Below are 13731 nucleotides of genomic sequence, written 5' to 3'. Positions count from 1 at the left end.
TTTTTCTCTTCAGTGTGGAGCTAAAGAGAAAGGAGTAGTAATAGCACAAGTTAAAATGCCTGATTTTCCTAACCAAGACTCATCTGTTTTTTTCTTGATTAAATGCCTCTGCCAAGGGTTCTTGCAATCCTTTGGTTAATTTCCAGAGTTCTTAAAAATTTGAGTTTGACAGTTTTTGTCAGCATTCTTGTGCCTTTTATGAAGGAGAGGATGTTTAGAGGTCCTTACTCTGCCATTTTTGCTAATCTCACTCTCAGTGATCTTTTCAAAAGATTTAAGTACTAAAAAATATTTTATGTATTTACTCATGGGGCAACCATTTCTGCTGTTCTTCCTTCCTTATATAGATCCATGTTTTAATATGATACAATTTTCCTTCTGCTTAAATGACTTCTTTAATGTTTCTTTTAGTGCAGGTTAGCTTGTGATGAATATTTTCAACTATGTATATCTGAAATTGTCTTTTTTGTGCCTTCTATTTTGAATAAATATTTTGAGGAGTTAAGTTTTTTTGAAATAAGTAATCATATTATAAAATTCTGTGAATTTAAAATATTACCTTTTATAGCCATCTGTGTATAATTTTGATACAGAATAGTTTCATTACTCCATAAAACTCTTATGATACTCCTTATCTTCATACCCTCTGCCCTGCCATACTTTCATGACTCAGAATCACTTGTCTGCTCTCCATTGCAGCTGTTTTTGTTTTTGAGAATGTCATATACATAGAGTCCTATAGTATGTAAAGTTTTTTATTTTTTTGAGGCCTGGGTTTCAGTCTGTCACCCTGGCTGGAGTGCAATGGTACAGTCACAGATCACTGCTGCCTCGACCTTCCAGACTTAAGTGATCTTCCCACCTCAGCCTCCAGATTAGCTGAGATTACAGGTGTGTGCCACCATGCTGGTCTAATTTTTAAAAACTTTTTGTAGAGATGAGGTCTCCCTATGTTGCCCAGGACGGTCTCAAACTCCTGGCTTCAAGCAGTTCTCCCCTTGGCCTCCCAAATTGCTGGGATTACACATGTGAACCACCACATGTAAAGTTTTGAGACTGATTTCTCTCATTCAGTGTTGTATCTTTGAAATTCATCCAGGTTGTTAAAATATGGCAGTTGTTTATTTTGCTTCTGAGTAGTATTCCATTATTTAGATGAATCACAGTTTGTTAAATCCTTCATTTGTTGGTGGACATTTCGTTATTTTCAAGCTTTGATTGTCACAAAGCTGATGATAATGTTTGCGCCTTGATGTGTATGTATATATAAATTTGTATTTCTCAGTAGTAAACAGCCAGGAAGGGGTATCGCTGGGTCATATTGTTAAGAGTGTGTTTAACTTTCTGTGAATGTTTTACTTTTTGTTAGATTGTCTTCCAGAGTTGTTCTACCATTTTGCATTTCCACCAGCACTGTATGAGTGTTCTAGTTCCTCTGCATCCTCAGCAGCACTTGGCATTGTCAATTTTTGTTGATTATTTTAGCCATTCTAATAGGTGTGTAGTAGTATCTCATTGTGGTCTTGACGGAATTTCTGTAATAGTTGGTGATATTGAACATGCTTTCTCATGCTTATTTGCCATCCATATAACTTATTTGGTGAAGTAACTATTGCAAGCCTACCTCTCAAAATGGCCCTAAATGACTTTATGTAGTGATGAAAGTTGTATTGCAATCACAGGTTAAGTAACAGGTAAAGCTTCTGATTTGCTGTTGACATTGTAGCCTTGGGCAGAATCAAAAGTAGCATATATGAAAATAGGAGTAGTACATCACACATCCATATTTCGTATCTCCAAGCCCACGGTTTTATTTTGTAAGTTTTATCAAAATGTAATGCATTTGACACTTAAATGAATATTTCTTTGATGAAATTTATGTTTCTGTTTGTTTCTACATTTTATTAATCTGTGCTGTGTGGTTTTTCTACATTCCTTGTAAAAAACTTTCTATGGTGGAAAGGGAAAAAGCAGAATGGACAAACTATTCTAGGCATTCAGGACTCAGCAATGTCAAGCTTTTTTGTGTATATAGTTTGCAGATGGTTCGGTGATGGTTGAGAGCCTGGGCTCTTTTCCATGACTTACTAAGATACAGTATAATCTAAACATTCATGAGGGACATTTCTGGAGATTTTTATGAATCTTTGCATTTGCTGCTATCATTATAGAATAATTTCTTAAGACATAGTAAAATGTAATTTCTCAGAAATGTAAATGCATGCATAATAAGTAGAGCGGTGGTTGTCAAACTTTGGCTTACATCTGAACCACTCGAAGGGGGTTTTATAAGCACAGGTTGCTGGACCTTATCCTCAGAGTTTCTCATTCAATAGTTTCGTGAGGGACCCAAGAATTTGAATGTCTAACAAATTTTCAGGAGATGCTGATGTTTCTGGTCTCAGGACCATGATACAGTTGTAGTTGAGTACGACTACTTGAGTACAGATGTAGTTGCTGGGGCATCAGCTTGGTTGACGTCCTCGCCTTGTCTTGTATGTGTGCGTGCGTCCATGTATATATGCTCTGCACAGTTACAGTTTAGCACAAACAGCTTTGCATTTAGGGAGGTGTTCAGTAAATGGCTACTTTAGGATTTTGGAGTTAGAGGGCATGCCATTCCCATGAGATTATTGTAGGAGAAGAAAAAAGCTCCGCAATGAATCATCTCTGTGTCTTTTCTAGTTTTGTTTCTTCAAGTATAATGTGATTGCTCAGGCTAGGGCAGTGGCTTCATTTTTAAAAACATTTAAATCTTAAATTTCATTGAGCTATATTGAGCTATAACTTACAATAAAATCTACACATTTAAAGCGTACAGCTCAGTGAATTTTGATAAATGTATATATCCATGTGACCACCATCACAGAATTGAGCTATAGATTATCTTTATCATCCATTGTGCCCCTTTGTAGATATTTCTCAATTCCACCCGGATTCCCGGATAACCGCTGATCTGCTTCCTGTTATTCTTGTTTTGCCTTTTCTAGAATTTCATATAAATAGATTATATGATATGTGCTTTGTGCCTGGTTTCTTGTGCTTAGCATAGTGTTTGTTGATATCATTAGTTTACTTTTATTCCTGGGCAGTATTCCATTGTAAGGTACATACTTTGGGTGACGATTTAGGAAGTTTATAGTTCTTATTCTTTTGTAATGAGTACTCTAGCTTTGTTTTAAATAGGCATAATAAAGTATAGTACATTATGTACTGGAATTTCATTTCATTCTATTCTAAAATTGTAATTATTTTGATGTAATTATTATTTTCCTAACTCCTTGTTACTTCAGTTTAGCAAATTTTTTAAAAAGTAAAAGTACAAATATATTAAGACTTTTTTGTAGGGGGGCTCTGGAATGTGAAAGAGAAATCCAAACTTTAAAGAACATTACATTTTTAAAATTATGATTTATTTTGGCTGGGTGCAGTGGCTCACACCTGTAATCCTAGCACTTTGGGAGGCCGAGGCAGGCAGATTGCCTGAGCTCAGGGGTTCCAGACCAGCCAGGGCAACACATTGAAACCCCATCTTTACTAAAATACAAAAAAATAGCCAGGCTTGGCGGCGTGGGCCTGTAGTCCCAGCTACTCGGGAGGCTGAGGCAGGAGAATTGCTTGAACCCGGAAGGCAGAGGTTGCAGTGAGCTGAGATCACACCACTGCACTCCAGCCTAGGCGACAGCGAGACTCTGTCTCCAAAATAAATAAATAAATAACATAAAATAAAATTATGGTTTATTTTACTGAATAGCAGAAAATAAAATCTACTTGATCTTCTTTTAGTTGTTAATTGCTTTGTTTTAAAAAAAATTTTGCCTGAACTGTGAATGAGTCTGAACATACAAGCAAATTGTCTTTTTACTGTCTCTTTAACATTTTGTCTCTGAACTGACCTAAGCAGCTGACCTAATCCCCCCTCCAAAAAAAAATTTTTTTTTTTTAGTGAAACTAATGAGAATTATTTATTTTGACAGGCCTTTGGAAATGCAAAGACAGCTCATAATAACAATTCAAGTCGTTTTGGGAAGTTTATTCAAGTAAATTACCAGGAAACAGGCACTGTACTTGGGTAAGTACTGCTACTTAGCAGGCGTAGGCTTTGGAGCATGTTTTAATTTTTGTCTTTACCCTTTTATAAACTATGTATTGTTCATTCCCAGACATTGGTGTCAGCATTAAAATTCTTCCCTGTCAACTTTTTTTAGTTTTGGAAAAGTTAGAACCTTAGAAAAATTTTAACACCAATGTAACAGTCACACATACTCTTAACCTAGATTTGATTGTTGTCAATGTGTTGCATTTGCTTTCTATATATTATGCATACATTTGTTCTTTTAAAAAATTGTTTTCAAGGCCAGGCACGGTGGCTCACACCTGTAATCCTAGCACTTTGGGAGGCTGAGGTGGGTGGATCACCTGAGATCAGGAGTTGGAGACCAGCCTGACCAACAAATAGTGAAACCCCATCCCCACTAAAAAATAACAAAAATCAGCCGGGCACAGTGGCGCAAACCTGTAGTCCCAGCTACTTAGGAAACTGAGACAGGAGAATCTCTTGAACCTGGGAGGTGGAGGTTGCAGTGAGCTGAGATTGTGCCACCTTACTCCAGTCTGGGCAACAGAGCGAGACTCTGTCTCTCAAAAAAAATAAAAAAATAAAAAATTGTTTTCAAGTAAGTTGGTATTTTCTAATCTACATTTTTCTATATAACCATATTATATTCGAGAAATTTAATTTTGTTACAATATTGTTTCTTATTATATAGTCTATGTTCAGAGTCCTCTGGTTGTGTGAGCAATATTCTTCATAGTTTTTTTTTTTAAAAATAGACTTTATTTTTTAGAGCAGTGGTAGCTTCACAGCAAAAATAAGTGGAAAAGTACAGCAAATTCCCATATATTCCTTTAAACTCCCCCTACCACCACCCTTATCTGTGATTTCAGTTTATGCAGCTTCAGTTACCCAAAGATAGTTGAGTATAGTACAGTAAGATGTTTTCAGACAAAGACCACATGCACATACATTTTATTACAGTGTATTGTTATAATTGTTTTATTATTTATTATTTATTTTTTTTGAGAAGGGTCTCACTCAGTTGCCCAGGCTGGAATGCAGTGGTGCAATCTCGGCTCACTACAGCCTCTTCCTCCCGGGTTCAAGTGATTCTCCTGCCTCAGCCTCTAGAGTAGCTGGGACTACAGGCGTGTACCACCATACCCGGCTAATTTTTGTATTTTTTGGTAGAGATGCTGTTTCACTGTGTTGGCCAGGCTAATCTTGGATTTCAGGCATGAGCCACTGTACCCAGCCTAGTTGTTCTGTTTTATTATTAGTTATTGTTAATCTCTTACTGCAGTGGTCCCCAACCTTTTTGGTGCCCGGGACTGGTTTCGTCGAAGACAATTTTTCCACAGACTGGGGGATGGAGGAATGGTTTCGGAATGATTCAAGCTTGTTACATATATCATTAAATTCTCATAAGGAGTGCAGTGCAGCCTAGATCACTCTCATGTGTGATTCACAATAGGGTTTACATTCCTATGAGAATCTAATGCCGCCGCAAGGTGGTTGTGAGGATTTAACATATTCATGTTAATTTCCTTTCTCCCATTTTAGACAGGTAAGAGCCTGTTTTGGTAATTTAGACTGGAAATGGCAATGGTAATTCAGAAAAAGAAATAAATTTTAATTATTGGTGGTGGTAGTGACAATGGATTTTCAAAGAACCCACATTTGAGCTTTATTTTAATGAAGGAATGCAATTTACTGGACAGAGACTGGGAATAGACTAGGGAATTGGAAGTGGGAGGAAGAAAGTGAGCAGTGCAGTCAGGAGTGAATGGAATCTTTGAGGGATTGTGTGTTTGTGAGTGACTGAAGTATATAGCATGTGGTGGGAGGCAACTGGGAGAAATACAGCTTAAGAGTCAGATTCTGGCCTCTAAGAGGTTTGTCCTAATAATTTGGATTCAGTAATCTAAAGCTTTTACATTTCAGATTCTAGAACCCCTTTCCAGTGAGATCTTAGCTGATTGCACCCATTTGGGTAAGAAGTTTTAAAGACTTGGAGGGCACAGTCTGGATAAAGAGAAAAAAATATCAGACATACAATTGATGTTTAATTCCTCATTACTTTCAGGATAAAGTTCATTCTTCTGGCATATAGTATAGTAGCTCTTGATCGTAGTCCGTGCGCCTATCTCATTCTCTAGTCATACGTAACTTGGGTCATACACCACACAGTGATGTTTCAGTAGATGATGGACCTCGTATACTATGGTAGTCCTATGAGATTTTAATACCCTATTTTTACTGTACTTTTTCTATGTTTAAATACACAAATACTTACCATTGTGTTACAGTTGCCTGTAGTATTCAGTGCAGTAACATGCTGTATAGCTATGTAACCTAGGAGCAATAGGCTATAAGATAAGGCCTAAGTGTGTAGTAGGCTATACTATCAGGTTTGTATAAGTGCACTCTGTGATGCTGACAAACAACAAAATTGTCTAATGATGCATTTCTCAGAATGTACCTCTGTAGTTAAGTGATACGTAACTAATTGTTTTCCCTGAAGTTGGTATGTGTACCCTCCTTCCTTTATAACTTTACATAAAGGCAGTTCTCCTTTCCTTCTGGTTAATCCTTCAGATTTTGAATTCATTTACCCAGTCACTCTTTCACCAGATATATGTAATGAAAGTTTACTCTGCGCTGTGTACTCACTCTCCATGAGAATTCTTCTTTACATCCTTTTTCCTTCTTGGATTGAATCTCAGGTGTCTCTCTTTGTGTACGCATAATATCCTGGTCATTGCTCTACAATAAGCCCTATCAACTCAGTATGATAGCTGCTAGATTACCTCCTTTCTCTACTAATTTGTAAGTCATTTGAGAACAGGTAGTAGATCACTTATTTCCATATTCCTTGTGCTTGATATAGTGCCCAATAAATAACTATAGAGTAAATCATTATATAATAAATTGATTTTAGGCTGTGACAATAGCGTAAATATATAAAAAGAAACTATGTATATCTTTGAGCCTTATGTAGTAATCTGTCCAAAGTATGTCTGGAAGAATGTGTAGTGGTATAGTAGCCTAGAAATAATGTAGAGTCTTTCTTCGGGGATCTTGTGTACTGTGTTTTAAACTTCTTTTTTTTTTTGAGACGAAGTTTTGCTCTTGTTGCCCAGGCTGGAGTGCAGTGGCATGATCTCAGCTCACTGCAGCCTCTGCCTCCCGGGTTCAAGTGATTCTTCTGCCTTAGCCTTCCGAGTAGCTGGGATTACAGGCGTGCACCACCATGCCTGGCTGATTTTGTATTTTTAGTAGTGATGGGGTTTCTCCATGTTGGTCAGGCTGGTCTCGAACTCCCGACCTCAGGTGATCCACCCTCCTCGGCCTCCCAAAGTGCTGGGATTACAGGTGTGAGCCACTGCGCCTGGCCTGGTTTAAACTTCTTATTTTATTTTGCTTTAGTGAAAGAAAAAAGACTCGTGACCATATGAATTTAACATGGATAACACTAACAGTACCCATACCACAATTATAATAGTATGTATGTACATATATATATATATATATATTTATTTATTTTTTTGAGACAGATTCTCACTCTGTCACCCAGGCTGGAGTGCAGTGGCCTGATCTTGGTTCACTGCAACTTCCGCCTCCCAGGCTCAAACAATTCTTCTGCCTCAGCCTCCCGAGTAACTGGGATTACAGGTGCCTGCCACCATGCCTGGCTAATTTTTGTATTTTATTAGAGATGGGGTTTCACCATATCAGCCAGGCTGGTCTTGAACTCCTGACCTCAGGTGATCCTCTCATCTCGACCTCCCAAAGTGCTGAGATTACAGGTGTGAGCCACCTCGCCCGGCCAATGGTGCATATTTTGAAATGATCTGGATAGTATTCTTTATACTTTTACACTGTCTCCAAATATTTTTCTGCCTTATATTAAACTTTATTATTTATATCAACCAATTTAATTTTTCTTGTAGTGCCTATGTTGAAAAATATCTACTGGAGAAGTCCAGACTCGTTTATCAGGAGCATAATGAACGGTACGTATTTTTATTTGTGTAATTAGATGAAGTTAACATTTGTATCATGCAGACTGACTTTTAAGGTCTTTGTGTATTATGACCCTTAATTCAGTTTACGTCATGCATAGCTTTATGCATAATTGCTATTTCTGTCATGGGCAGAACTTTGCAGTTTTTCAGAGGCTGCTAGGAGATCTTTATTTGGTATATAGAACTATTGCAAACTGTCAGAACAAGTAAGCAGTTTCTCAGTTGTTCCTCATTCCTCTTGGTGAGCAATGTGCCTTGGGACTTTGCTCCCATTTCCTTAGTGTTCTTTTTCTAACTTGAGAAAAAAAATTTTCAATAAAGCTCTTAATTCCATTGTATTACTTGAGGTATACAGGTCTTTAGAGATGATATATGTGGTATCCTTCAGATGGAGAAATAAGATAAAGAAGTAAATTAATGATTTGTTTCATGCTACAGTGAGATTTGGTTAAGAGAGGGTTTGACTTACCTTCAAATATTGGGTATGCCTTGGGCATCTCATTTAACTTTTCTGCTTCTTGGTTATTTGTTCCCATTTAACAGATAGAAAACTATTAGTAACTTTTTCTAACACATTTTAATGATAATGAAATAAGGGGATATAACTCTTATTTCCTTGGTTTTGGAGAATGAATGAGAGGTGAAACCCAGTTTTTACAAACCAATTCTCTAGAAGAGTTTGTGAAGGATTGGGTTAATTTTTTAAACATTTGGTAGAATTTACCAGCAAAGCCATCTGGTTCTGACTTTTATTTGTGTGAAATTTTGATTTAATTGAAACACTTTAGTTATTATAGATCTGTTCAGACTTTTTGTTTCATCTGTGGTCAGATTTGGTAGTTTTTATCTTTCTAGGAATTTGTCCATTTCATCTGGGTTATCTAATTTGTTGCCAAAACTTGTTTTATAGTATCCCTTACAATCTTTTTTGTTTATGTAAGATTGGTAGTAATGTTCCGCTTTCATTCATTCCTGAATTTGATTCTCTCTCTGCTTCTTTCTCTGTCTGTCTCATCAGTTTAGATAAAAGTTTAATTTTGAAGATCTTTTCAAAGAACCAATCTTTAGTTTCATTGATGTTCTCTATTTTTTTTTCCTATTTCCTATTTCATTTATTTCTGCTCTGATGCTTATTATTTCCTTCCTTCTGCTTGCTTTGGGTTTAGTTTGCTTTTTTTTCTAGTTTCTTAAGGTGGATGGTTAGGTTATAGATTTGAGATCTTTTTTATATGGGTTTACAGGTATAAAGCCCCTCTAAGCACTGCTTCAACTGTTTTCCATGTATTGGTGTAGTGTTTTGTTTTTGTGCATCTTGGAGTATTTTATAATTTTGCTTGTGACTTCTTTAACCCACTGGTTATTTAGGAATGTGTTGTCAAATTTCCATGTATTTGTATTTTGGAAATGTGATTTCTTTTCTTTCTTTTTTTTTTTTTTTTTTTTGAGACGGAGTCTTGCTCTGAGGCACGGGCTGGAGTGCAGTGGTGAGATTTCGGCTCACTGCAAGCTGTGCCTCCTGGGTTCACGCCATTCTCCTGCCTCAGCCTCCCAAGTAGCTGGGACTACAGGCCCCTGCCATCACGCCTGGCTAATTTTTTGTATTTTTAGTAGGGGCGGGGTTTCACCATGTTATCCAGGATGGTCTCGATCTCCTGACCTTGTGATCTGCCCGCCTCGGCCTCCCAAAATGTTACAGGCGTGAGCCACTGTGCCTGGCCGTGGAAATGTGATTTCTTATTTCACTGCAAAGTGTTTGGAGTAGTTGTATGATTTCAATCTCCTTAAATTATTGAGACTTGTTTTGTAGTAGACTACACATGGTCTACCCTGGAGGATACTCCATGTGGACTTGAAAAAATATATGAATATATCCTCCTTATGTTGACTGGAGTGTTCTATAAACATATGTTAGGTCTAATTGGTATATAGTAATTTCGAAGTCCTCTTTTTCTTGTTCATCTTCTGTCTAGTTGCTTTCTTCATTATTGAAAGTGGAGTATTGCAGTCTCTCAGTATTATTGTTGAATTGTGTGCTTCTTCTCTTAGTTCTGTCAAGTTCTTTTTGTGGCCGGGTGCACTGGCTCACTCCTGTAATCCCGGCACTTTGGGAGACCAAGGCAGGCAGATCTTTGAGATGAGGAGTTTTAGACCAGCCTGGCTAACATGGTGAAACTAAAAGTATAGAAACTATCCAGGTGTGGTTGCATGCGCCTGTATTTCCAGCTACTTGGGAGGCTGAGTCAGGAGAATCGCCTGAACCTGGAAGGTGGAGGTTGCAGTGAGCCGAGGTCTCGCCACTGCACTCCAGTCTGGGTGACAGTGCGAAACTCCATCTCAAAAAAAAAGTTCTTTTTGCTCAATGTTTTTGTGGGCTCTGTTCTTAGACACACATATATGTATATTTTAAATTATTATGTCTTCTTGATGGATTGGCCCTTTTGTCATTATAAGATGGCCTTCTTTGTCCCTAGGAACAAGTTTGGTCTTTATTTTACCTGATATTAGTAATAATTAGTAATTATTGTTTTATCTGGTATTCTCTAGCTTGCTTTTGGATATTGCTTGCATGGTATCTTTTTTTTCCATCTTTTTATTTTTAACCTATTTGTGTCTTTGAGTCTAAAGCTTGTCTCTTGTAAACAGTATGCAGCTGGACCATACATTTTCCTTTTATCCATTCTGCCATTTATCTACCTTTAGATTAGAGCATTTAATCTACTTATACTTAATGTAATTATTGATAAGGTAGGATTATTAATACCATTTTGCTGTTTGTTCTCCATATATGTTACGATTTTTTTTTGTTCTTCTGGTCTTCTATTCCTGCCTTCTTTTGCATTAAATAAATGTTTTCTAATGTACCATTTTAATTTCATTGGCATTTCTTTTTATTATTTTTTATATTCTTATTGGTTACCTTGGGCATTGTAGTTAAAATCTTATAACAATGTAGTTTGGAATAATGACAATTTTGATAGTATACAACAAACTTTGCTTGTATGTAGTTCTATTCCTTTCTTGCTCCTTCGTCCTGTAATTGTTATGCAAATTACTTCTTTATGGTGGTACATCCATCAACACATTTATAATTACTGCTTTATGTAATTTTTCAAGTTTAATAGGAAGAAAGTGTTATACATAAAAAATAGGCCAGGTGCAGTGGCTCCTGCCTGTAATCCCAGCACTTTGGGGAAGCCAAGGTGGGCAGATCACGTGAGGCCAGGAGTTCGAGACCAGCCTAGACAACATGGCAAAACCTTATCTCTACAAAAATTAGCCAGGTGTGGTGGTGCACGCCTGTAGTCCCAGCTACTTAGGAGGCTGAGGTGAGAGGATCACTTGAAATGAGATAGAGGTTGCAGTGAGTCGAGATCATGCCACTGCACTCCAGCCTGGGCAACAGAGTGAGATCCTGTCAATCAATCAATGAGTTAATTAATTTATACTATCTTTTATATTTCCCTATGTAGTTACTTTTACCAGTGTTCTTTATTTCTTCATGTTTAATCGAATCTTGTCTAGTATCCTTTTATTTCAGTCAGAAAAATGAACTCCCTTTAGTATTTCTTGTAAGGACCATCTGTAGCTGTGAAGTCCAACTTTGTTTATCTGGCAGTATTCTAATTTCTCCTTTATTTTTCCTGGATATATACTTCTTGATTGACAATTTTTTTTTCCTTTCAACGTTTTGAATACGTTATGTGTCTGCCATGGTTCGTGATGAGAAATCAGCTGTTAATCTTATGTTAGGATTCCTTGATGAGGAATTTCTCTCTTGGTGCTTTCAAAATTCTTTGTCTTTGCCTTTCAAGAATTTTGGTTTGTCACAATGTGGATTTGAGTTTATACTCTCTAGAGTTCATTGAATTTCTTGGATGTGCAGATTAATGTTTTCCATCAAATTTGGAGAGAGATTTTGGCAATTGTTTTTTCAAGTATTCTTTATGTCCCTTTCTTTTTTCTCCTTTTAGAACCCCCAGTATGTATAGGAGCCTTTTTTTCTTTTCTTTTTTTTTTTTTTTGAGACAGAGTTTCATTCTTGTCGCCCAGGCTGGAGTGCAATGGTGCGATCTCAGCTTACTGCAACCTTCGCCTCCCGGGTTCAAGTGATTCTCCTGCCTCAGCCTCCTGAGTAGCTAGGATTACAGGTGCCTGCCACCATGCCCAGCTATTTTTTTTGTAATTTTACTAGAGACGGGGTTTCACCATGTTGGCCAGGCTGGCCTCGAACTCCTGACCTCAGGTGATCCACCCACCTCTGCCTCCCAAAGTACTGGGATTATAAGCGTGAGCTGCCTTGAACTCCTGACCTCAGGTGATCCACCCACCTCCACCTCCCAAAGTGCTGGCATTATAGGTGTGAGCCACCGTGCCTGCCATAGGAGTCTTTTTAATGGTGTCCCACAGGTCTCTGAGACCTTGTGGTCTCCATTTTTTTTTTCTTCTGTTCCTTAGACGAGAGTCAATTGACCTGTCTTCATGTTTGTTGATTTTTTCTTCAAGTTCACTGGTTCTTTCTTCTACCTACTCATATTTGCTGTTGAGCTCCTCTAGATACTTTTTCATTGCAGTTATATTTTTCAACTCCAGAATTCTTTTTGGATTAATTTCTTTAAAGTCCTGTATATTAGTCTCTATTTGGTGAGATAGTGTTCTCATAGTTTTCTTTAGTTCATTAAATGTGACTTTCTTTAGTTCATTGAACACATTTAAAATAGCTGATTAAAATCTTGTAAGTCTAATGTCTGGGTTTTTTCAGGGACAGTTATTAATTAATACTTTTTCTACTTTGTATCGGCTATACTGTCTTCTTTCTTTGCATGCCTTATAATTTTTTGTTGTTGTTGTTGAAAACTGGATTTTTTTTGGCTGGGTGTGGTGACTCACGCCTGTAATCCCAGCACTTTGGGAGGCCAAGATGGGTAGATCACCTGAGCCCCCACGAGTTCGAGACCAGCCTGGGCAACACGGGGAGACTCTGTCTCTACAAAAAATACAAAAATTAGCCAGGTTTGGTGGTGCACACCTGTGGTCCCAGCTACTAGGGAGGCTGAAGTGGGAGAATCACTTGGGCCTAGGAGGTCAAGGCTGCAGTGAATCATGAGCATGCCACTGCACTCCAACCTGGGTGACAGCTATCCTGTCTCAAAACAAAAACGAAACAAAACACAACAAAATTGGATTTTTTTTTTTTTTTTTTTGAGACAGAGTCTCGCCCTGTCACCAGGCTGGAGTGCAGTAGCGTGATCTCGGCTCACTGCAACCTCTGCCTCCTGGGTTCAAGCGATTCTTCTGCCTCAGCCTCCCAGAGTAGCTGGGACTACAGGCGCACGTCACGATGCCCAGCTAATTTTTGTATTTTTAGTAGAGATGGGGTTTCACCATGTTCACCAGGATGATCTCGATCTGTTGACCTCGTGATCCGCCCTCCTCAGCCTCCCAAAGTGCTGGGATTACAGGCGTGAGCCACCATGCCTGGCCAAAAAATTTGATTTTTAAAATAATATAATGTGGCAACTCTAGAAATGAGTCCTCTCCTTCCCAGGGTTTGATTGTTGCTTTTATTGCTACTGTCTGATTGTTTTGTGACTTTTCTGAACTAATTTTATAAAGTTGATATTCTTTTTTGAGTGTGGCTATTGAAGT

The 13731-nt window shown here is 37.8% G+C and overlaps 1 protein-coding gene across 24 annotated transcripts in view; it reads left to right on the top strand.

Moving 5' to 3' along the window:
• The window catches only part of MYO9A (myosin IXA), a 307532-nt gene that overhangs the window by 83426 nt on the left and 210375 nt on the right, over positions 1-13731 (top strand). For all 24 annotated transcript variants that reach the window (XM_055363670.2, XM_055363662.2, XM_055363671.2 and 21 more), the window contains 2 exons: positions 3978-4072; positions 8011-8073. In XM_055363670.2, coding sequence (XP_055219645.2) covers positions 3978-4072; positions 8011-8073 — 158 coding nt within the window. The remainder of the gene's footprint in view (positions 1-3977; positions 4073-8010; positions 8074-13731) is intronic.

This window comes from Gorilla gorilla, chromosome 16 (genome assembly GCF_029281585.2).
Source record: "Gorilla gorilla gorilla isolate KB3781 chromosome 16, NHGRI_mGorGor1-v2.1_pri, whole genome shotgun sequence".
In the NCBI taxonomy this organism is placed as follows: Eukaryota; Metazoa; Chordata; class Mammalia; order Primates; family Hominidae; genus Gorilla; species Gorilla gorilla.
This window is presented reverse-complemented; position numbering and strand designations above follow the sequence as displayed.